Below are 26,358 nucleotides of genomic sequence, written 5' to 3'. Positions count from 1 at the left end.
TCCCCAAATCATGCTGATGGCTTTGTGTTGTTGAATATCAAACCAGAATAAACTGATGCAGAATTAAGAGCAGCAAAGGCAGAAATAACTGGAAGAATTTGACCCATCAGTAAGATTTTAATCACAGAATTTGAGTGTATTGATTATATACAATTTTTTCCTCTCAGAATTTCATATTTTATTAGCTTCATTATCTCTAGGAAAATAGACAAAGGAGTCTGACAGAGGGTAAAGCTAGCACATGCTGCAAATTTGCAAATGCTGCACATAACAAGACAGCATTCAACCAGAGAATAGTTGATATTGCAGTTATTTTGAAAAATATTATGATATCCTTATCAACCACTCTATAGCTTTTATTAGACAGTCACAGCAAAAGAGTATCCAAATTGTATAAGGAGCATTACTTTCCTTACCCCCCCAACTCAAAAACCCAAGAAAATTGCCTCAGTATGTCAAAATTTTAATTGCATATATGTCAAATTATATTGCTATAGTAATACGGTATAGTATTTTCATATATCAGTATTACACTGTACTGCATCACCAGATTTTTAAAGGATGTTGATGAAACAACTGGGGTTGATATCTTAGAGGAATGTGGACTTAGGGTCAATTAATGCAGTGGTCTACGCAAAACTTTTGCTAACAAGGTTACGTTCAGTTGAAGGAATAAATCCATGTTATACATCATCTCAAATAATATTTATGTTATGCTTGTTTTCAGTGACCCATGTTTGATAATGTGCAAGAGCTGATGCTGACTGTGTTAAATTCACTGTTGGCAGTACTTAGTCACATCAGTCATTAACTAGTAATCTTAGTACGCTCGCAGGAACAGAAACTGATACACACCAATTTTAAGTTACTATCTTTATAGTATAATTTGATCTTTTACATTTCAATTGCTTCAATCAGTAGAAGAGAGAAGCCTCTCTTTTATTTTACACTATGCTTTGTTTTCTCTTCATCACCAGTATCATCTTGTCATAGCTCAAAAGCAGAGTGAGTAGATGTTTTAGGTAAGATAAGATTAAATTGAAATAACTCAGCTAAATAACTTATCTCATTTTAGATAAGTTATAGATATAATTGCTGTATTAACAAAAACTGAGCAAAAACCCCCACAGGTCCAATAATAACTTGCAAGAAGGGAGTTAACACATCTCCCAAATAAGTGAAAATAGAGCAGACATTATTCTTTCTCTGTTTAAACATTCACTGTTTCCTACAGATACAATCCCGGTAGATAGCCTATTAAAACATTGTGCCTGCATAACACAATGCAAAACATAAGAGACAGTTACAGAATTAATTTACGATAGGTCTTGACACACAATCCAAGTAGAAGAGAAAGCAAACCTCAGGAAAGGGTCTGTAGAATAATTAAACAAAAATCCCAAACATCAGAATTGCTCAGGTTTATTCACAGAACCTCCATATGGCCTCAGAATGCAAAATTGTTAGTAAAAAATAAAATCCTAAGCCTAACCTTTAATAAACCCTCATAGTTTACTAAAATGTGACCTGTAATATTACCTGTATGTGAAGATTCCTTTTCAACATAATTTTCAACTGTAACAGTAATTTCATATTGTTTAATACTCCCAGTGATATTTGCAGGATTTTGTTCTTGACTGATCCATCCAGAACGAGCACTGTGCAATAGTGGATGTTGGGTTGGTCCTTGATGATTTTCATTTTCACTTGTAACTAGTGTTGATAAGATGACGATTAAATCAGTAATGATCAAAATAGCCAACACCAGTCCTATTATTGTCACTTTCATCATCTATACAGGAAGGACGCTTGGATTTTGTATTTTGTCTTTTTCCTTCCAGTGCTACATTCAATGTGAAATAAAAGATGAAAGGAAAGGGAAGTCCTTCATAAACCCTATCACACAAAAGCATCACCAGGATAAGAAGAAGACTGAAGTGTGCTAGAAATTATCCCAATGACCAGTGGCAGAGAAAAGCTATAGGAGAAGCAGTGGAAGAATACAAATAAAGAAGAACTTGCACCTCTAGTTTGTAATTATTAATACTAACTTAACTGTTGAGTCTGTGTATTCTGTGTTTTTAAAAGTAAAAAAGATGATGCACTTTCTCTTTTGAGTCACAAGGCTGGCTCCAGTGAAATTGTTATTTCTTCTGGGACTGGATGAGTGAAATAAGTATGTTTATCTATTCAAAATTGAAAAGCATACTTGTTTTGAACTCAGTAATAACTAAAGCTCTTATGATAGATTTATCAATGTTTACATAGCAGAAGGCGCAGTCAGAAATCACCTGAAGTACCACCACCATAAGAGATTTTCTAATAAATATGAAAAGACTTATAAAAGATGCAGTAAAAAGAAAAAAAAAAAGATACCTATAACATTAAAATGAGCATTAGAACTCAGTTTGAATTACATTTTCCTGAGGTATCAGATGTTTTCATGAGCAATATATTAACGACAAAGCAAAGGTCTTTAAGCAGAGCATACAAAGAACAAAGAATAAGCTGGACCTAGTACATATGACATGTCACCAGCTAGAGAAACTTTTGTTTCCCAAAGAGAACAAAGCTGAAGGCTTTGTTCACATTCAGGCAATGAAATGTTCATAAAGAGGGCACTCATGCAAATATTACTCATCATTTTTGCAATTAAATCAATTACTTGCAGATTTTCTTGTAAAAAAAGCAAAGTTAATTTTAACTAATATATAAATACCACTGATTAACAATACTTCAGAAGTAAATGAAAGTTATCACAAAAATTATTTCTGGCTGATAAGTGACTGTATCACCTGTTCTGATGCCAATTGTGTAAACTTTCACTGTTCAAAACAGAAGGACAGGTATCTAGTGGCTGAAGGCAAATTGTAGAAATCCAAAGAATGTCTAAATCCACAGAAAATGTTTGGTTTTATAGAGAGGTAGAGCAAAGATAGGCTTGGAATGACAGATAAATGTTATAGATGCTACCTCTCAGGGTTCTAGTATAAATAACTAGGAAGTATAAATATACTAACTGAGGTTAATGGCATGGAAATTGCAACCAGCTGCATCACAACAATGTTATACTTCACTGAATTATTTCACAAATCTAAATATTATTTGAAATGCTTAATTGCTTTACCCCTGCCAGCAGAGCGAGGATATTGCTCTTCTTCATCTGTATGAGCAGGGTTCCAGTGATCTTGTGTGGAGATTTCCAGAAGTGTTTCATGTTGTGAGTCTGTAGCTGTTAGGACAGTGAGGTATTCAATACTAATCATGGTCCACATCTACCTCTATTACTCTACTGTTAGTGTGTGCCATAAAGATGATGGAGAACAGAAATTCATGCACAGCTTAACTATAGTATTTTTTTATCAAATCCCTTTACATCAAACCAGTTGTTCTTCTCTTTGCATTGGACAGATGCAAAGTTTCTCAAGAAGAATGGGGAAAATAAGCAGTAGAAGAAAAACGTATGCCAGAAGTAATGCAAACTTTCAAACTCAAGTTTGAAGAATAACGCTACACCTACAGATACGATAGATATCTGAATAGATACTGAGCACTCAAGAAGCGCTCAAATTCACGTTAGAATACTCACCACTAAGCTCAAAAGCTATGGTCAGCAAAAAACCCCAAAGCACAGCCACCAGGAAGCCAATTTTAGTCAAGAAAGTTGCAATACACTTAAACAGATAAAATAAAACTTCCGTAAGAGCCTATGAACAGAGACTCTATACGTTTTCACCCATGGAGCATGCAGAAACCACAAAGTCATAGAAGGTAGTTGGATTGCAATATGCCATGAGGAGCAAGTCACCAGTGCAGAATCCCCAAAATAAACAAACACCAGAAATGCCCCCAAATTAGGGAAAAGAATAAAAAATCCCAAAGTGAGATGACTTGCTCATTTTCTATTTTCTTCTAAAAACAAAGACCACTGCTGAAAACAGCCCCAGAAATACTCTACAATATTCAGGGAAATTTAAAAAAAAAAAAAAAAAAAGCTTATGAACACTGATTTATAAACATTACTGAGTAAATAAGTGCACAGGCAAAAGACACAAAACCATGCTCAAATTATGTCAAACTGCATTACAAAAAGGGAATAGATTGTTATCTTTCTACAAATAAGAGCGTTAGGGTATAGTCAGTAATGGCAGCACCTTTACTGAAAATAAAACCAACCCACGGCTGGATGCCATTCCCTGGTCATAAGGCCAAGTAGCAGACTGTGTGCTTCAATGAAACACAGCATTTGGATTTGATCCTCATACATGGTGGTTTTCAAGTTTCAAGATAAAATCATTTAAGATATGGATAGGTTTCTGGTTAAAAAGAGCTATTGGATGATGACAGTGCAATTATTCATATAAGGAAAATCAGACTAAGTATTAAAATATCGGACTTCTATTATTGAATTGTGCCTAAACATCTGAGGTCACAAAACATGACACTGTGTTAGAACAGTGCATGGTAAAAATGGAAGGTAACAGCTGTGAGGCCATTTTGTTGACATTCCCCAAAGAAAAGGACACTTGGGGTTCAGCCACCTGAGAGCATGCCTGAACATCATCTTCCACAGACAGGAAGTTACAAGCGCATAGACGTAGATTATAAAACGAACTGGATTTGTTTTAAAACTTTATATCAAAAAAAAAAAAATTGGGGAAACAAATATTCCTTTGTTGGAAAATCAAACTCTTGCAATTACAAAGACATTTCTAAAGGAAATGAGAAGAGCATCCAATATTCGACACAATACATGTGTGGAAAAAGAGGAGGAACACCATGAAAAAAGAAGAAAAAGAAAAGAAAGCGGGCATCCCAAGTGAAAGCTATTTCCTTACTAGTACTTGGAGCGTACTCGCCGGTGGCCACACTTCCGTCCCAGCCTGGAAACACTGTTGGGTAAATCATCTCTGAAGAGTCTTCGTCATCTGAACCATTGCCACTTGAGGTCACATCTGCTGTGATATGTTAAATCTGCCATGAAGCCCGAACCCACAGGGTCTTATGATGAGCACAGCTGCACTTTCCCATCTGCCTCCTACATGCAGTCCTTACAATCACAGAGAAGAGTGACCAGCACCATATTTCCATTGGTGCACATCTCCTCTCATTTCTCCCACCAAGCCTGCCCCAAAGTAGCTCATAAGTATTTTTTGCATGGTCACAGCACTAACCAAACCCTGCCTTCTGCTAGCAGAGACAGCATAATGCATTGGCTTGAAAATATTTCCTTCCTTTCTCCCACACGTCCTTCTCATTGGAAGAGTCAACTTCTAAATTGCTTCCAATCAGGAAAAGAGAAAACCCATCTGTATCCCTTGTAAAATGACTCACACACTCATCCCTTTCAGACATGCAGAAGTACCTCCACAGTACCGAACAATGTGGACAACTGCTTGCTCACCACCAAAAGCAAAACCAGTGATACAAATCCTAGTACTTGGCCTTTCCCACTTCAAACATGTGATAATGAAAAGCGATGACATAGAGCACACATTCAACACCCCTCCACTTAACTCCTCCAGAGCTTGCTGCCCTTGTGCTCTGGTTATTCAGGCCCTACTCAAAGCACTCTCTTAGCACAATGCTCTTTACCCTTGGTTGCTTGTGTGGGTTCCTGTGTCTTCTCTCCAGGACTTGACCACCACCACCAGTGGTTTGAGAGTGGATTCCACTGAGCTTGGGTGGTGGCTTTCTCCAGGTTGTCATGATGAGGTCCTGGAGCTGTTAGGACACGGGTCATGCAATCAGGATCTTGTTATTACTTCTTGAGAAGCACTTTTCATCCAGAAAAGTCAAGTCCACCAGCACCTTGAGCATGCTCATCCCACTGAGACTGACGTGAGTGCAAGGAGAATGTATGAACCCGTGGTATCATTACATTCCTCAGACACCTAGCCACATGCAAGCACTAGTGGCAGTCCCAAGAAAGAACCTAGTTCCTTGAGAAGAAACAGTAGAGAGCCCTGTGGGTCTTTGCTTGTGCTTCATATGGTACAAGGTTAATATGTTCCTCACAGGCGTTGCCAACAGCAGAGAGCAGATAGAATGAGATAGATTCCAGAGTAAGGAACATCCACCAAGATGGCATACCATGATGTAAAAAAGGTGAAAGAAGTATCCGTGACAGGTCAAAAGGACACCCTGATATAAGACACACACACTCCCGTTGGCCTTATGCTATCAGCAAAGCCTGCACCAGAAACACTTCCTGGTTAGGTGTCAGCATACACAGAGAGCGAGGAGCAGCTTTACCCCTATCCTAATACCAATGCACAATATTACTAACATCTCACTTCAAACAGTAATGTTCCTATAGGTGTGTGTCAGGAATTCATGGATAGAAAAAGAGAGACATTTTTCTTTATAGAAAAATTACAGGAATTTTCAGGTTTTTTGTCTGCTGTGCCAGGTGAGCAAAACAGGTATTGGCATGAAAACAAGTATTAATTGTGACATGTACAAAGACGCTGGAAATTCTCCAATGAGAACCTGTCCATTGAGACACAATAGCCGAGGGAAACTCAAAATCAGACATTAAACAATAGAAGAGACCAATTCCAGAGGCACTGGAAGAACGCACTTCTAAGAATACCAACCCCACAACATCTAAATTTTTTTTGTGAGGCATGGGAGAGGTATTTGAAACAAGAGCTGATGGAGAGGGCAACAAATTTCACAAAATATATGTGTGGAAAAGGAGGAGAAACATCATGTAGGGAATAGAAAAGAAGAAAGCAAGCATCCCAGGTGAAAGCTATTTCCTTACTAGCAATTGGAGCGTACTCGTCGGTGGCCACACTTCCGTCCCAGCCTGGAAACACTGTTGGGTAAATCACCTCTGAAGAGTCTTCATCATCTGAACCTTTGCCACTTGAGGTCACATCTGCTGTGATGATGTTAAATCTGCCATGAAGCCCGAACCCACAAGGTCTTATGATGACGACAGCTACACTTTTCCATCTGCCCCCTACATGCAGTCCTTACAATCACAGAGAAGAGTGGCCAGCACCATGTTTCCCACAGTCCATACCTCGCCCTTGTTCTTCCCCGAAGAAATGAATCATCACTCTGCCATCTCCCTGCTGAAGCTACCCCAGTGTAGTTGTGGGCTGTGTTTGGTGCTCTGTGCATGCTCACACCCGAAGGTCACTGTACTAGCAGAATGAGCATAGTGCACTGGCTTGAAAATATTTCCTTCCTTTCTCCCACACGTCCTTCTCATTGGAAGAGTCAACTTCTAAATTGCTTCCAATAAGGAAAAGAGAAAACCCATCTGTATCCCTTGTAAAATGACTCACACACTCATCCCTTTCAGACATGCAGAAGTACCTCCACAGTACCGAACAATGTGGACAACTGCTTGCTCACCACCAAAAGTAAAACCAGTGATACAAATCCTAGTACTTGGCCTTTCCCACTTCAAACATGTGATAATGAAAAGCGGTGACATAGAGCACACGTTCAACACCCCTCCACTTAACTCCTCCAGAGCTTGCTGCCCTTGTGCTCTGGTTATTCAGGCCCTACTCAAAGCACTCTCTTAGCACAATGCTCTTTACCCTTGGTTGCTTGTGTGGGTTCCTGTGTCTTCTCTCCAGGACTTGACCACCACCACCAGTGGTTTGAGAGTGGATTCCACTGAGCTTGGGTGGTGGCTTTCTCCAGGTTGTCATGATGAGGTCCTGGAGCTGTTAGGACACGGGTCATGCAATCATGATCTTGTTATTACTTCTTGAGAAGCACTTTTCATCCAGAAAAGTCAAGTCCACCAGCACCTTGAGCATGCTCATCCCACTGAGACTGACGTGAGTGCAAGGAGAATGTATGAACCCGTGGTATCATTACATTCCTCAGACACCTAGCCACATGCAAGCACTAGTGGCAGTCCCAAGAAAGAACCTAGTTCCTTGAGAAGAAACAGTAGAGAGCCCTGTGGGTCTTTGCTTGTGCTTCATATGGTACAAGGTTAATATGTTCCTCACAGGCGTTGCCAACAGCAGAGAGCAGATAGAATGAGATAGATTCCAGAGTAAGGAACATCCACCAAGATGGCATACCATGATGTAAAAAAGGTGAAAGAAGTATCCGTGACAGGTCAAAAGGACACCCAGAGGTAAGCACACCCATTAGTGACAACCCCAGGAAGTTAATGCTGCCAAGGACCTGGGGCTCAGAACTAGGGCCATTCCATGCAAAAGACACACACGCTCCCTTTGCCTTGATGCTGTCAACAAAGCCTGCACCAGAAACACTTCCCAGTTAGGTGTCAGCGTACACACAGAGGGAGATGGAAGTTTACCCCTATCCTAATACAAACACAAAATATCTACTAGAAACATTGCATCTCAAACAGTAAAGTTCCTATGAGTTTGTGAGAGCCATATAATGATGGACAGGGAGATTTTTTTTTCATTATAGAAAAGTTACAGGAATTTACAGCCTTTCTGTATGCAGTGCCAGGCAAGCCAAATAATTACTGGCACAAAAACAGTATTAATTGTGACACTCACATAGCGGCTGGAAACTCTCCAAAGAGGAACTATCCCTTTAGACAAAAAATGCCACGAGGGAAACCCACAGATCCAATATGAATCAATATGGCACATTACTTCTAGAACCACTGGAAGAAGGTACTTCTAAGGGTACCAACCCCATAAGATCTAGAAAGTTTTTCATGAGACATGGGAGAGGTTGTTGAAACAAGAGCTGACGGGGAAAGCATCCAATTTCCACATAATATATGTGTGGAAAAGGAGGAGAAATATCATGTAGAGAACAGAAAAAAAGAAAGCGGGCATCCCAAGTGAAAGCTATTTCCTTACTAGTACTTGGAGCATACTCGTCGGTGGCCACACTTCCGTCCCAGCCTGGAAACACTGTTGGGTAAATCATCTCTGAAGAGTCTTCGTCATCTGAACCATTGCCACTTGAGGTCACATCTGCTGTGATATGTTAAATCTGCCATGAAGCCCGAACCCACAGGGTCTTATGATGAGCACAGCTGCACTTTCCCTTCTGCCTCCTACATGCAGTCCTTACAATCACAGAGAAGAGTGACCAGCACCATATTTCCATTGGTGCACATCTCCTCTCAATTCTCCCACCAAGCCTGCCCCAAAGTAGCTCATAAGTATTTTTTGCATGGTCGCAGCACTAACCAAACCCTGCCTTCTGCTAGCAGAGACAGCATAATGCATTGGCTTGAAAATATTTCCTTCCTTTCTCCCACACGTCCTTCTCATTGGAAGAGTCAACTTCTAAATTGCTTCCAATCAGGAAAAGAGAAAACCCATCTGTATCCCTTGTAAAATGACTCACACACTCATCCCTTTCAGACATGCAGAAGTACCTCCACAGTACCGAACAATGTGGACAACTGCTTGCTCACCACCAAAAGTAAAACCAGTGATACAAATCCTAGTACTTGGCCTTTCCCACTTCAAACATGTGATAATGAAAAGCGATGACATAGAGCACACATTCAACACCCCTCCACTTAACTCCTCCAGAGCTTGCTGCTCTTGTGCTCTGGTTATTCAGGCCCTACTCAAAGCACTCTCTTAGCACAATGCTCTTTACCCTTGGTTGCTTGTGTGGGTTCCTGTGTCTTCTCTCCAGGATTTGACCACCACCACCAGTGGTTTGAGAGTGGATTCCACTGAGCTTGGGTGGTGGCTTTCTCCAGGTTGTCATGATGAGGTTCTGGAGCTGTTAGGACACGGGTCATGCAATCATGATCTTGTTATTACTTCTTGAGAAGCACTTTTCATCCAGAAAAGTCAAGTCCACCAGCACCTTAAGCATGCTCATCCCACTGAGACTGTGTGTAAGGTGAATGTATGAACCCGTGGTATCAATTTATTCATCCACCAGCAAGTATATCCAATGTTTTATCATAAGGGAAGTTAGAAAGTCCAGCAAAGTGAATAAATTCTGCAAAGCATTTTTCAGTTACACTCAAAATATATACTGTCTGTGAAATACACTCCAGTAATTTGACAAAATGCATTCTATTCTAATAGAAGCATGCACACCTTAGAAATCCCTCAGGCAAGCCAGATGATATTTTAAACTTTCTCTCTGCTAAGTTATTCATCAGTAGACTGAGAAGCAGAGTTTGGAAGAAGAACTGGCCTTCAAGTCATACAGATATTCACCAATTGTAAACATAATTTACTTAAAAATGTTCCTCTGGATTTTTTTTTTATGCAATTCCTCACAAGCAATATTTTCAAATAGCATTTAGACTATCATACCTCTATACTTGAAGAGGAAGAAAAGATATAATATACTCTTTTAATTCCAAATAGAGCCTTTAAATAATTAATTTTGAAATATTCCTTGACTCACATGAAGGACACTAGTTTTGACCAATTTTCATGAAATATATGAAAGCACTGGAAAATGCAAGACTTAGGAACCAAAGTTCTAATGATCAGAGGATAAACTCATGTTCTTCAGTACTCATGTTCCACTTATCTGTAAACCGCAAAGTGTGCAAAGTGTGCAAATTGTGCAAAGTGTACAAGGTGTATGGAATTGAAATCAGAACTGAACTTTAAGGTATAGCTATTTTTTTCAGCGAAACCTAACAGATTTAGTCTTTCTGAAAAGCTGTCCTTAACTGAATAAATACTGTCTTTTCTCATAGTCACTAATTGCTCCTAAACTTAATACAACTTGTACTATTTGTCACTGGTGTCAGAAAATGAGAAATCTGGACATTCAAAATCTGATCTGAGTGATATCAAAACCCAGGTGGTCTCAGATTTGGGGCTTTGGGATGGGACTATGAACAAAATGATAATGCCTAAAAAAATTATTAATAAGAAAACAACTGAATAAGTAAATAATTGACACCTGACTTGCTGTAATCACAGCAAAATTATCACCTCTTTCTGCTTTCCACAACAAGCCTTAGGAGCTCGTTTTCTTAAGTGATCAACATGCATTCATGACTTCCTTGCATGTTAAAAATACCAATGCAGATGCTTTCCTGTCAGAACAGCCAAAGTATGGAAATAAGACATTTTTCATTGATGAGACATTTTTCAGGGAATGTTCTGGACCCAGTAAAAGGAAAATCCTTTTGGAATATCAAAATGTGTATATACATATGGATGAACACAATTCATCACAGTCACAGTTAATGTTTGAGTAACTACTTAATAACTTAGGAAAGTATCTCATTGATCATCAACAGAATTTTATGACATTTGATCTATGGCACATCTACAGAGGAATCATAACTTCCTAATAACAAAAAGAAAAACTTGTTACAGCCAGGGGAGAAAGTCAGTGGTAAAGTGATGGCAATGTAGTAATCTGGACCGTGAACTTGGTGGAGAACATCAACAATAACATCCAAAGCCAGACTAATAATGAAAGGGGATCATCTGTAGAACAAGGAGCTGTAGTAATTGCCCGCTTCAAACCCATAGCAAAGAAGAAATTTGACCAAGCTAGAGAACTTTTCACCAAATTTAAATTTACAAATGGTGTGTAGCATAGCCACTGGTTTTGTCTCTCACCTTCACACAGTATAGAATTAGATAGATACATTTTTAGCCACCTATCTAGAAATGTATCTAATAGTTTTCCTTACTTAATTCTGAATTTTCTATGTTCCTGTCTGTGACTTTTTTGTGGCAAATTAGATTGTGACCAGGATATTCCCATGAGCTTGCACTGTTGCTCAATGTAAATAGCAGACACTGGAGCATGGCTTTACCTTCTTTTTTGTTTGTTCTCCATGCAACTTTCTCCTATGCTAGTGAATGTTTGATTGCTTCTCATGGAGATTTGTATCTTATATTTAACTTCTGATAGGAGTGCTAAATTACTGATTTATTTCTAATGAAGTAAAATCAAATGAAGTGGGTCTGACTGGCTTTAAAGTGATGTTGCTGAGTAATAACTAAAGCTTTGAGAAAAGCACAGGTGCAGTACCTTCATAATCCTTTTTTCCAGAGAATCAATTTATGAACCCTAAGCCAACAAGCAATCATCAATGCTATCACTTCTGTGATATACATCTATCAGTATTGACATCTTTTATTACATAACTTTATAGTTATTTTGATCTTTGAAAATCTTAAATACCTATAGATTTCCCTCTGCAAAATAGTCATGCCCATGAGAAAGAATTGTTAACAATAGGAAGGAACATACCAATTGAGTTTCAATGCATTTGTTAATCAAGTAGCAAAATAAAACCTCAAAGCTTTCCTGCCTAGAAACAACTCACAGTTTTTTTTTGCAATGGGAACAGAAACATCTGTACATAGAAGCACTGAGTCACACATGAATACAAAAGTAAATAAATATGAAGGAAAAATCATTACCAGACTCAACCAAAGTTCTCACTGTTACTGAGTGGGATTTCCCCCCTATCCTCTTCAGGAACCTGCTTAGTAAGGTTCCATGGGATATAGCCCTAGAGGGCAGGGGGGCCCAAGACTGTTGGTTGATATTCAAGGATCACCTGCTGCAAGCTCAGGAGTGTTGCATCCCAACTAGAAGAAACTGCAGCAGGAGGGCCAGGAGACCTCCTTGGATGGATAAGGAGCTACTGAGGAAAATTTGAAGGAAAAAAGAGGCTTATAAAAGGTGGAAGCAAGGACAGGTGGCCTGGGAAGAACACAGGGACGTTGTCTTGGAAGCTAGGGACCAGCTTAGGAAAGCTAAGGCCCAGTTAGAATTAAACTTGGCTAGGGATGTGAAAGATAACAGTAAGGGATTCTATAGGCACATTGCAAATAAAAAACAGACTAGGGACAATGTGGGCCCTCTCTGGAAGCAATCATGAGAACTGACTACCTGGACTTGGAGAAAGCTGAGGTTCTCGATGACTTCTTTGCCTCAGTCTTCACTGGCAAAGGCTCTGACCACACCACCCAAGTCTTGGAAGGCAGATGCAGGGACTGTGAGAATGAAGACCTTGGGACCACTGTAGGAGAGGAACTGGTTCCAGACCATTGTAAGAACCTGAACGCATGGGACCTGATGAAATCCATCCATGGGTCCTGAAGGAGCTGGTGAGTGAAGCTGCTAAGCCACTGTCCATCATATTTGAAAAATTATGTCAGTCAGATGAAGTTCCTGATGACTGCAAAAAGAGAAATATAACCCCCATTTTGAAGAAGGGGAAAAATGGATGACCGGGGGATTACAGACCAGTCAGTCTCACCTCTGTGCCTGGCAAAATCTTGGAGCAGATTCTCCTGGAAGGCATGCTAAGGCACATGAAAATCAACAAGGTGCTTGGTGACAGCCAGCATGGCTTCACTAAGGGGAAATCCTGCCTGACCTATTTGGTGGCCTTCTATGATGGGGCTACAGAACTGATGGACAGGGGTAGAGCAGTTGATGTCATCTACCTGGACTTGTGTAAAGCGTTCGACACTGTCCCACATGACATCCTTGTCTCTAAATTGGAGAGACATCAACTTGATAGGTGGACCATTTAGTGGATAAAGACCTGGCTGGATGGCTGCACGCAAAGTCTTGTGGTCAATGGCTCAATGTCTGTCTGGAGACCAGTAACGAGTGGTGTCCCTCAGGGATCAGTGGTGGGACTGGTCTTGTTCAACATCTTTGTCAGTGACATGGACAGTGGGATTGAGTGCGCCCTCAGCAAGTTTGCCGATGACCCCAAGCTGTGTGGTTCAGCTGATACGCTGGAGGGAAGGAATGCCATCCAGAGGGACCTTGACACGCTTGTGAGGGGGGCTGATGCCAACCTTATGAAGTTTAACCATGACAAGTGCAAGGTCCTACACCTGGGTTGGAGCAATCCCAGGCACAGCTCCAGGTTGGGCAGAGAAGAGATTCAGAGCAGCCCTGCAGAGAACAGCTTAGGGGTGTTGGTTGATGAGAAAATGAACATGAGCCGGCTTCAGTGTGCGTTCACAGCCCAGAAAGCCAAATGTATCCTGGGCTGCATCAAAAGGAGCGTGACCAACAGGTCAAAGGAGGTGATCCTGCCCCTCTACTCTGCTCTTGTGAGACCTCACCTGGAGTATTGTGTGCAGTTCTGGTGTCCTCAACATAATAAGGACATGGAACTGTTGGAACAAGTCCAGAGGAGGGCCACGAGGATGATCAGAGGACTGGAGCACCTCCTGTATGAAGACAGGCTGAGGAAGTTGGGGCGGTTCAGCCTGGAGAAGAGAAGGTTGCGTTTAGATCTCATAGCAGCCTTCCAGTATCTGAAGGGGGGCTATAGCGATGCTGGGGAGGGACTCTTCATTAGAGACTGTAGTGATAGGACAAGCGGTAACGGGTTAAAACTTAAACTGGAGAAGTTTAGATTGGACATAATGAAGAAATTTTTTACTGTGAGGGTGGTGAGGCACTGGAATGGGTTGTCCAAGGAAGCTGTGAATGCTCCATCCCTGGCGGCATTCAAGGCTGGGTTGGACAGAGCCTTGGGTGGCATGGTTTAGTGTGAGGTGTCCCTGCCCATGGCAGGTGGGTTGGAACTAGATGATCTTAAAGTCCTTTCCAACCCTAACTGTTCTAGGATTCAATCCTATGATTCCATCCCTTAGAGACAATGCTTTGTAGCAAAGCCTTTCACCTGGAACAAGCACTAGAAAATTCGCTACTTGCTTTCAAGGTCTGGGAGAAAATCAACCTGATCCTTCTTTTTTTCCATCCACATAGAATCACAGAATAACTAGGGTTGGAAAGTACCTTAAGATCATCTAGTTCCAAACCCCCTGCCATGGGCACATATTTATAAGGTGTTAGTCTTCACGTCCCCTAAGAAAAGATGATTGGCTGAATGATTTCTGTCTTTCAATAAAGCTTTTCCTAACTGTGAAAGACGTATAATCATTCTCACTTCATTCTGGGATTTCTAAATAGAGTAATGAGGGCACAGTTCCTTTAAGTCACATAGACCATTTGACCATCTATCAGCAACCAACAAACAATTAAGCAAATTCCTCACTATCACAGGCTTCAATGTTAGGGAAAAAAAATGTCAGCAGGAAGAAACTTTTTCCAACTGAGCACAGCTACTTAGGGACAAAGCAGAGAAAATGGCTCCTGTTCTTTTGAGCCCTCAGAGCCTTTGGAGCTATTTTTTTCTCATGCATATTGCCAACAAGGACAAAACTAGTTTTTGCAGCGCACAAGTGGTTTGGCAATTGGAACTGCCAGTTAAAGCACTACTTTGACAAGCAAGGCCATGATTTTGACATGGATTACCCACATTCACAACCATAAGCATATTAAAATAATATACAGACATTTTCATCACAAATTGACAAAAATGTCTTTTTCTACCTCAGAAATAAATTGACTTCAAGTAATAACCAGTTACACTAATTTGTGCCTCAGAGATTAAACACATGATAAAAAAAAAAAGTAGGAAACACACAACAATCATTCTGACCTCATGTATAAGCATTGACGTAAACATACAGTAAATATTTTTGCTCCCCTTGTTACAAAGAGTGAAGTTTGTTTCTGATTTAACCAGTCTGGAAAATACTGTCTTTCAATGTCTTTCCAAAACTGGAGATGATGTATACTTCACCACTTACCAGAATGCCATGCTGGAAAAAGAAAGCAGTTTTAATGCAATCTATATTTGATGTCTTTATTATAATGTATAAATCTTACTAGTACTTGCAGGATAGTGTCCACCACCTTTTTCAGGGAAATCATCAGCTGTTGTCACCAAAGAGATGTCAGGTGATACCGAAGAAACTTCATTATCTGTATGGTGACGGATGAATCATTACTATTTCCTTAGCTAAGTTGCAACTCACAACTACTTCAATTATTCTCTACTGCAAGCTTCATCCCTTCATTTATTGGTCCAAGCGAGAAGATATAAACTAGGTTCTTCATATAATTCAATCCCATAGTAAGAATATCAACAAAACAGATTATTTCAAGATGAACGTGTATTAGAGTAATAACAAATATGCAGACAATGATCTGTTCATGTGATACAAGCTCGGACAGTGCTTGAATACCAGGGACAGGGATCCTAGAGCAAGAAGTGAAGTTATTTCTATTCCACTCTTTACTCAGGTATATTCTGAGATTTAGTTCAAAACCCTTAGCTCTGCATGCAAGCGAAATTGACAACAGTTGTCATGGCAAGCAATTGAAATACATGGCATATACCATAGGGAACGGCTCTAATTCTGGTTCATTAGGAAGAGGATGATAGAATTTACTTTTAATGATGCAACCTGGTCTAGTGGAAGGTGTCTCTGCCCATGACAGCAATTGGAACTAGATGGACATAAAGGTCCTTTCCAACCCAAACCATTCTGTGATTCTACACTAACTATATGGAAAAACAAGCATAACATGTCAAGCGCATACCCACCAGTGAAAAGTGGTTTTACAATCCTAATGCTTCTGATCATTTTTTTTGTTTGTTTTAAATTCCAGTATTTATTGAAAATAATGATGCAAACTACTGGTATCCTTCACTGGTAAATTACTGGCTATTTAATAAAAAGCCTGTAATTAGAGGTAATCTTTTAGACCTCTGAAAGATGAAATGAAATGAAATGAAATGAAATGAAATGAAATGAAATGAAATGAAATGAAATGAAATAAAATAAAATACATGCTCCTCTCACAAGAAATCAAGATAAAGGAAAGTCACTCTAATTCATTAATTTGTTACTCTGCAGGACACCCTATGGCATTTATATCTGGTAGGGCTCCGTAAAAATAGAATTTGGTTTTACCACCAAAAGGAAGATATTAATAACATTTTAATTTGACATTTTTAACTCTCTGTGCATTCTGTAATACTTAGAAGATGTCCTAACCCCCCAACCCATATTGTATGAAGAGAAATCACTTGTACTCCAAACTCCTTCTTGTCATAGAACAGCTAGGGTTGAAAAGTCAATTCCTTTCAGAGAAGAGATAAGAATGTTATCCTTAGCTCTATATACCCCTAACCTCAGCCTCACAAACCTCTGTGTTCACTTCAAGAAATGGTTTTGAGACTTTACAAAGCAAATACTTTTAGTAAGAACAAGACCAGATTCTTAGGGCCATCTATTCTCAACATCCTGGGAAAGTTTATGTGAAAATATGTTGATGTGTGGCTGCTTCGTATTCCCATGCAATAAAAAAATAAAAAAAAAATAAAAAAAAAGTCCTAGGAAATCAGAATGCTTCTGTTTTCTTTCAAAGATGCACATTCTCTTTTTGCTTCTTCAGGATACAAATTAGGACAGTGCTTCTCATTCCCTCAGTAAATCCCTTAACTAGCAACGTAATCTTTCACACAGTTATTCTAAAGAAGATAAGAGTGGCAACATACTATCCTTACCAGAATCCTTCTTAGGGCTTTCTTTTTCACCCCCTCCAGAGGAATGATCTGGCAGATGTGAGACTGAAGTAGCACTTCCATAATATGAGGGGCTGGATCTCTTGATGGAGGTATCCATGGGAGTTGTGTCATGTGTTGATCCACTACCTACATTTTCATCATCTGCACCTGAGGTTGAGGACTCTCCACTAAGACGTGTGCCATCTGCATTATAACGTGAGCCATCTGCATTGTCAATCACTGTTGGAAAGAAGAAATGAAGCAGCTAATAATATCAAGGAGTTACAAAGCTGTATTTCAGTAATGCTAAACAGTTTAAGTCCTATAACAAAACAAAATAAAAAGAAACAGTTGTGGATTAATATCAGTTCATCCATTTTTGCCATCCTATCTTATCTGTCTAGATCATACATTGTTAAATTATGTCTACTGTATATATGCTAACATACATATTTGTCCAACATATAGGGCCTATTCTGCGTCAAATGTATTGATCTGAGAGTTGATTTTAAACATAAAATCTTGTCCTCTGCAATGCCAATCAGAGTTTAGAATTGGGAGGAATAATTTGTTATGAGAGTTTTCTTCCACTTCCAGCTGCTTTTCTAACCAGCAGCTCACATGAGATGTAGAAAGGTTGCTTCTTAAGCAAAATCTTATATGTCAAAGAAATACTAGCAGCTCTGAGGTGTCAATTAATGTCAAATACCTATGTAAAAAATGTTTGGTAGCGTGTAAAGACAAACCAAGCTCCATAGGATTTAGGGGAAGACAAATGACTAATTGCTTTGAACATCTCTCGACCTCTTTTTCTTATGTTTGGCTTGATTTTTAATAGTTTCAATTGTTCATGTAGAAAAAGATAAACAGATCCTAAAAATGAAACATACGGTAAGTCTTTCTAATCGATACAGTACCTATTTCACCCTGATTCTCAAGGACAGAAGTATCTAGTCCTTCAATTGGTTCACATGTTTTCTCCCTTGTTTCTGTAAAGGAAGGAAAATAGAAAATATTAATTTGAGAAATTTGAGAAAAAAGTCGTGTATACCCATATTAATTGTACAGAATTACAAAACATCATCTTCAGCTATGGAAAATTGAAAACAATTTTCCAAATCAAACGTTATTCACTGATCTACCTACATTCCCTTTTTGTCCCTTCCCAGGTGGAGCACTTTAAGATAGTTTTGTCAGCTAACAAGGTTTTCCATTTCCATAACCATTCCAGAAAATTATTGCCATCAACATAAAATAACCTTATTACCCAGTTTCTACACAGACAGCTCCACTGTCTTGGCATCAGTGGCAGCTCTAATCTAATCCATTTTAGCCAGAGGGCTAAAAGCCTTCTATGAAGGTCTCTAAGACAAAGTTATAAAGCTTTGGTGGGCATGGACATTGCTGCAGCGAAAGCGTCATCCATGGGTGACAGAGGATGCAGCCCACCTGATGTTATGCCAATGAAAAATTTATTTTTAATTATACGACCACCAAGATCAAAATAAAAAAAATGTCACTGCCATCCAAATCACCAACGAAATCTGCTTACAGCTTTCTGTAAGATGTTTCCACTGTGAATGTAATCATCTACAAAAATTCAAGACATTTTAAATTAGTCCATATTTTGTCTTCAAATATGAGCACATATTTGAAGTGTTTAGGAGCTGTCACAAGGTTAGCTATATTTTCATAATAGTATAGTGAAATATTCCCAACTATTAAAAGTTCAAAACCTTAGATGAAAGTGATCTGCTTCTGACTCACATCGCTATCTAACTGCCTAATGTCTGAACGTATATTTGCCTGAAAGAAAATATTGAATGAACCTACTGCAGGTGGCAGTCACTCCTAGCACCCCTTACCACAAATAACTTGGTTGCTATAGAAGCTCAAGTGTGGATGAACATAAGAGCTGAGCACCATTGCCTACAACAGTTTTGTCTTTAAGACTCTCTGTTGCAGAGGTTCACTGCACTAAGCCATTATGATGAACCATTCTGAAGCTACTAAGTTAAGTCCTAGGGGTAGAAAATAGTTTAGTTCAAAACACTCTAATGACAAAACTGGTCAAATGCACTGCTGGCATTATAGATACACTCTTCTAGAGGCAGACAAAATGTATTTCTTCTCAGCTGAAAACCAGATGATATTTAACCCAGAAGATCTCATTCCAGGACCTTAAGTAGGAGATTATATGTTTTAGCTAATATGTCATAAAAAACATATACACACCTGTTGCATTGTAACAGTATGCATCATACCGATCACTTGTGTTTGCTGAAAGTTTGTAAATGCCAGTGTGATTTGCTGCACAAAGATGATAGGGATTGATTCGTGGGATAACAACATACCCCACTACAAAACCATACCTGTGAAGAGCAGAGGAATATACACCATATTACATATTATAATAGGTGGCAGAAGTGCTCTACATATCTCAAACATGAAGAAGAAGCCGTTATTTTATCTTACATTATTTTTCTTAGAAGTGCATGCATTTATTCATACTTTTTATATATGAAGGGTGTTCCTTTCTCACATGTAGTTATACATGTAGTTGTACAACTACAATCACTCAACACCATTTTGCATGCAATTTCTAGAGCTAAACCCACTTTAACTGAGTGAGCATTTTATTAGCTAGGATGATCAGTTCCAGAGCAAGGCACTGAAAGTGAGGACTGGAAAGCAAGTACACTTTTTACACAACTTGAAACTGTATTACCTGACACTAAAGACTGGCTTTGTGCTTTTTTCAGGGAGTCGCATTTTCATTGTTTTGAGCATAACATACTGCTCAGTGACATGTCACACAGAAATGCTGGGGGCTTGATTTATTCTACCTGAGCAAATTTAGAAATTGTTTGAAAGACACATCACTTTCTGCAAAAGCTGACAGCTTAGTAAAATATTCAGATACAACACTCATTTAGCCACTGTTTCTTTCAGTCAAACAATGCAGCTATTGTGTACAGAACTGATATATTTCAGTGAAGACTGCGGTTAACCCAGCTACATAATGCACAATGCGTTATTACTATTTCGCAATCCTGTAATACCTGATTAATTCCAATGTATTTAGCTGGGAGGTGTGATAGAATGGTAACAAGAACTGGAGTTTGCTTTGGGTTTAGTTTGACTTCTTGAGTGTCATAATTTATCAGGGAGGAGCAAACTTCATAGCTTTGCAGGTTTTCTATCTGTGAGCCCCGTTCCAGTGACATGTCTAAAAACATGCAACTCTGAAACTCTTCTGGGTGGAATTATAAACTGCTTTACATTTCCAAGGAAGACTATGATGTTGGCACTTCATAATCCATTAATTGCTTATTTGTGCTATAGTCAGTTGATTCATCTTATTCACTCACCATTCCACATGTCTTTTGATGATTACATGCAGTATATTTTTTCTCATCTACTCAAGCTTGATATGAGCCTAGCCTTACTGACAAGGACTTCTAGCACAGGATCAGCAAATGAAAGTAAGAGCGTGGGAGGGCTGGCCAGAAGGAAGGGAGGAAGAAATCCTATCTCCATGTCTTACGTGTCTAAATCTGTCCTCTGCTAAACTGTGAATTAGGGAGAATTGCAATATTAACAAAAACTGCAGTTCCTCACTGAAAAAAAAAAAACCAAACAGTTCCCTGTACTCCTTCTTTCAAGTGTCTTTATATTTTAACTTCAGAAAAGACTTTCCACATTGCAGAGTACTTATAACTGCTAGCACTAGAAATCTCTACCCCTAGGCTAGTAAGGATTTGATCCATAGTCTCTTCATTGGAAGGAGCATGACCAGCAGATCAAGGGAGGGGATTTTCTCCCTCCACTCTGCTCTAGTGAAACACCCCCTCCCTGCAGTCCTGTATCCCGCTCCAGGGCAGCAACACAAGAGGGATGTGGAGCTGCTGAAGCGAGTCCAGTGGAGGCCATGGAGATGCTACGAGGGCTGGAGCAGCTCTGCTGTGGAGACAGCCTGAGAGAGCTGGGCTTCTTCAGTCTGGAGAAGAGATGGCTCCCGGGAGACCTTAGAGCAGCTTCCAGTGCCTAAAGGGGCCATCAGGAAATCCGGAGAGGGGCTTTTGACAAGTGCCTGTAGTGACAGGACAAGGGGGAATGGCTTTAACCTGACAGAGGGGAGATTGAGATAAGACATTAGGAGGAAGTTCTTCCCTGTGAGGGTGGTGTGACACTGGCAGAGGTTGCCCAGAGAAGCTGTGGCTGCCCCATCCCTGGCAGTGTTCAAGGCCAGGCTGGATGGGGCTTTGAGTAACCTGGTCTGCAACTGGGTGGAAGGTGTCCCTGCCTTGTGCCAGTGGGTTGGAACTGGATGAGCTTTAAGGTCCCTTCTAACCCAAACCATTCTATGATTCTATACATGTTTTGTAACACTGAACAATTCAGTATGTTCATATGTTAATGTTAGAGAAAGAACATGCTTGCTGTGTTAGGCAGCAGTTTTCCCTCAGAGTAAAGAATCATCTCTAGTTTGTATGTAGTGCTATTTTAAATATCATTCCCACTTCTCATGGGAGACTCTTCAGATAATTTTCTGTCCATTCTTCCTTGGCACTTTTGTCTGCCTCTTTCACTACTGTGCAGGGCATAATGCTTGTGAAAATGAATGTGCTATGTGTATGATATTTAAATGTGTTAAAATTATTTCAAGGCACTGCACATGCATTTTTTCCATGATTAAAATTACTTTGTATAGATACTATTAATCTGAAAGGAGCTTTTTTCTATTCTCAAGGGCTTGTAAGCCAGTGAGAGAGAAAATTCATGTGAAAGAACTGGAATGAAATGATTCATGGGAAATAGTTACAAGTTGTATTAAGCTAGCCCTATTTCTTATGGTATTAGGATGGAAGCCTTGAGGTCTTGGAGAAATGTCCACTGAAATTTTCCACTCCAGTCAGAAGATAAATTCCATTTCTCTATATTTGCTGTTTATTTTGGACTGTAATAAAGTTGCAAATCTACTGAAATTTCTTTCAAGTCTAATGGTTTGCCAACATGAATCTTCATTATTGATTAAAAAAACAACAAAAAATCCCCAAACAACAGAAGACCAAACCACAAATAACAAACAAAACTTCAAATTTGCAGCTGAGATCAATCTCATTGTTGCATATGAACCCTTAAGATGACTTGCATGATAAATGTGCTACGTATTTTGCAAAGCAAGACCACATAATTATCTATTTTGACATATTTACAAACTATAGGACTGTCCTGACCTGATTAATGCTTGAACAGAGAGCATCCTTGAGGAAAATATTTCATTTTGATGAAATCTGGTGTGACAAAGAATTCTGCTACAGCCCTTTTAAATGGTTTCAGCCAATAATTATTAGCCTTACATATTTTGTTGTATTCATACTCAATTTTTGTAACACAACATTTTCTGTAGCTTCCAGTCTCTTGGAGTTATTTTTTGCTAAACTGAAGAGTCTGTATTATGCATATTTTTTGGCCTATACATCATTAATTACAGAGGGCAAGTCACTTCATAATATGGTTTTGGGTTTTTTATTGCTGTCTTCTGAAACTTCTCCATTCACGGATTGTAAGAATGCACTAGTACTGTGACCATTTTTTCACTGTGATGTCCACAGCTTACCCCTCGCATTGCCACTTAATGCTTTTTACTATTCCTTGACAGATTTCCCTATGCTGTATATGCCACCTTCAGTCTTTGACCTTACTTTGGATCATTAAAAACATAAATGCTTTATTTATGCTTATCTTATCAATTATTCAGCAATACAGCGTGATCTGAACATTTCCTAACTGGTTTTATATTGTCAATCTTTTGTTATTAATATATTAATATATTAATATATTAATATTAATATATTAACCTCTTACAGAAAAAAATCTAAATGAGTTTTTAAAAACAACTGTTAAAATGTATATGCAATCAAGGATGTACTTATTACTGGACCCAGAGCAAACATACACATGCACAAAGATGTTTTGCTCATCGCAGAATATAATTTACTTGAGGACTGGTGCAGCCATTACTAACATCTATATAAAGACGACTGTAACTATAACACAATAGCACGGATGGAGGGACTTGAGATGACATACTACTTTTTCAAGAATTTCTTTACCTGCAAGTTTCAAATCCAAGTTCATGAGCTTTCTTCAACTGCTCTAGTGTTGATAAGGTACTGTTGAGAGCTCTGCAGAGTTCAACTGCTTCAGATCGTGTGAGACTGTAACGACTGTTTTTCTCGACATGAAAAACTCCTCCATATCTGCAACTAACGTTGAACTCTGTTATCAAAAGAAAAGGAAAAAAGTAATTACAAATTGTTGGACTCAATACTTCACTAAATACCTGGAAATTATTTATTTTCAAGTATAGTGCTTTCAATGCAGACCAGCAACAAGTAGCAGCTACTGATTTGTTCAGAGAGAGCACTAGCACCTTCAACCTTCCTCATGCTCCCCTTCTTTGGGCTGAGATACAAGCCAAATCTTCAGGCCTTTCCAAAACTAGCAACACAACATGTTTTTGCTAGGTATCTAGCACTTTTAACATATCAGTAACAATAAAGTGCAGAAGATGCAATGACACGTGAAAGTCTTGGCAGCCACATTACTGTAAAACTAACTGAATATTCAAATGTATTTGAAAACAAAATATTTTATTCATTACAGAATTTTTTAAAGATTAAATGTTGTATAATCAGAGCCTTTATGTTCATAAGGTTCTTTAATTATCTTATTATGATCCCTTCACAATGAATCCTTTTAAATAAATACATATGTCAATCCCCAGTTTCAGAACCAGTTCATGCAACATTACTAGCTAGACAAAAGGAGACAGCTTGCATTGGTTTGATGTTGTATGATCTACCTGAGACAAAAACTAAGCAAGTTGCAAAGATATTCTGAAGTAGATGAATTTTAATTTAGTAATACTCTAAAGGTTTGCACATAGAAGTAACTTTCAATAGTAAGCAGGATAAGGATAAAATTATTGAATAAAGAAAAGTTTTAGGTTCCATAGTTACAATGTGCAATTTGTTTTCTGGCCTTCGGCCTGGGAACCCTTAACAAGCAGTACCTGCAATGCCTACAGGAGGGAAGTACCTCATATGATTCACTATGGACACTGACTGAAAGGCATAAGGGCTAGAAGCTCTGAAGAGATCACACTCCATTAATCTTTAAGTTGGAAAGATACTGCCTGCAGAATGCAACTGTGAGAAAACAATATAATGCAAGGAACGCCTGTGACTAAGTAAAATGAGAGAAAAAAAATGTAAACATTTGTTTATATTTTTTTTTAACAAGAACAGCTAAGAAAGAGTGAATAATAATAAAATTAGCAATCGTGTGGAGAAAACAGGGAAAGATCAGGATTCTTCAAAGTAATGTGAATTAATTTTGCTCCTGCCCCACCTTTCCCTCAAGAGAAATAAGTGGTTGCAGCTCCAGACTAGAATTACAAGTGCAAAGCACACTTAATTGCAGTAGCCTGTTATACCCAGTGAAGAGGAACATGACTCATTTTTATCTTAATTTTCATGGAAGTTCCAAGTGCAAAAAAAGGAAAAAAATAGACCAGTCTTCTCCAAATATTAAAAAGGGGTGTCTATATCATCTATTTGAAATAAAAGGTACCATATAATAATTGTTTTCCTAAAATATTTGAAATGCAATTCATGCACATCTGCATTGACACATTCTATATAAATAACAAGCAACTCTCCTAATGCCATTTTTGCTTGATGGCCTACTTTCTTCTACAGTATAGATATAAAAGCACGTAACAGCAATCAAGTTGTACACTCTTCCTTCAGTTGTCTTTGTTCTTCGATAAACTGAGGTTATACAGTCTACAGCATATCTGCTCAGTGTAAACTGCAAGGAACATGCCTTTCTACAGGTAACAGGAAACGATCAAGGACAGAAAATACCAGACTGTATGGTGTGTGAGAAGACAACCATTATTTGCAGCATAACAAGAAGTCTGATAATATTGATGACTGCTTATCCAAAGGAGCTCAAAAGCTGTGCATCCAATCTTAAATACTTCTATCATGGGCAACAGAATTGATCATTATGGTTACTTGGATTGCCTTTCTACAAAAAGAAGCCAAAAAAATACTTCTTCTCCCACCTGCTCCCCAATTATTTAGGCTGACAAAAACATTTAATGTAGACAAAATTGATATACATCTCATAGCTGGTTAACCATCTTGATTACGGTTCTTAGCATTTTTATTATCATGGTATGAAAAAATGTCAAGAGGACATAAATTTTAGCTTTATAAAATTTATGCAAGACTAACATGTTTTCTCAAAATGCCTTTATTTGAAAAAGCTCTTCTCTTCCAGGGAAAAATAATTCTATTAAAATTTCTCTGAAATGTCATGAGAGGCTTTGAAGGCAAGAATGAGGAACCTCATTTGTTAGCATCCCCATATGCAAGAGGACGCTAACAAATACATTTTTCTTTCCTGAAAGACTTAATGTCTTGCAACAGGTCTGAGTTTCACAGTCTGAGGAGAAGCTGGTGGATTAACACAAACTGACAGTCTCAGCAAGTTCCCACACACAATTCTGTAATAGTCATGCTGTTTCCGCAAGTGTCAGGCACAGACGTGCACAGCACTGGTCTTGGGTCCAGCTGAAGGACTAGAGACCTTCTGCAGCCACACTCCTCACTGAACAACACCACATACCCAAAAAACATTGCCACGTGTACACAGTGTCACAAGTACAGTCAACAGACATTGAGGTTGAAGATCCCAATAGATGTTTTCTTGAGACAACACAACAAATAGCTACTCTGCGTAGAAGGATATGGCCCGCAACTAGTGCTGTGGGATAGAGCTGCTCTTAAAGTTGCCATGTGAGTGACTTCTACTTTGGCTCCAAATGTTCCATATTCAAAGCCTGACATTATTTGGAAGGTGTCCAGTCAGTAGCTATATTAAACATAAATGACCTAGACAGGAAAAAGGCTTCTCTTCTGTTTTCCCTTCTTGATTCTCTCTTCCCTGTAGAACTA

At 38.9% G+C, this 26,358-nt stretch overlaps 1 protein-coding gene across 7 annotated transcripts in view; it reads right to left on the bottom strand.

Moving 5' to 3' along the window:
* The window catches only part of CD44 (CD44 molecule (Indian blood group)), a 59,178-nt gene that overhangs the window by 14,661 nt on the left and 18,159 nt on the right, over positions 1 to 26,358 (bottom strand). For 3 of the 7 annotated variants that reach the window (XM_057410925.1, XM_057410927.1, XM_057410930.1), the window contains exons 2-6: positions 23,443 to 23,608; positions 19,559 to 19,695; positions 18,241 to 18,312; positions 17,315 to 17,563; positions 15,637 to 15,732 (exon numbers count right to left, since the gene is read on the bottom strand). In XM_057410925.1, the coding sequence (XP_057266908.1) occupies positions 15,637 to 15,732; positions 17,315 to 17,563; positions 18,241 to 18,312; positions 19,559 to 19,695; positions 23,443 to 23,608 (720 nt within the window). Of the gene's footprint in view, positions 1 to 1,539; positions 1,714 to 3,127; positions 3,432 to 15,636; positions 15,733 to 17,314; positions 17,564 to 18,240; positions 18,313 to 19,558; positions 19,696 to 23,442; positions 23,609 to 26,358 lie in introns of those variants that run through there. The other 4 variants (XM_057410926.1, XM_057410928.1, XM_057410931.1 and 1 more) reach the window with 2 other exon arrangements.

This window comes from Pezoporus wallicus, unplaced genomic scaffold (genome assembly GCF_028554395.1).
Source record: "Pezoporus wallicus isolate ANWC-B61680 ecotype Strahan unplaced genomic scaffold, APGP_CSIRO_Pwel_v1 contig_5958, whole genome shotgun sequence".
NCBI classification, from domain to species: Eukaryota; Metazoa; Chordata; class Aves; order Psittaciformes; family Psittacidae; genus Pezoporus; species Pezoporus wallicus.
This window is presented reverse-complemented; position numbering and strand designations above follow the sequence as displayed.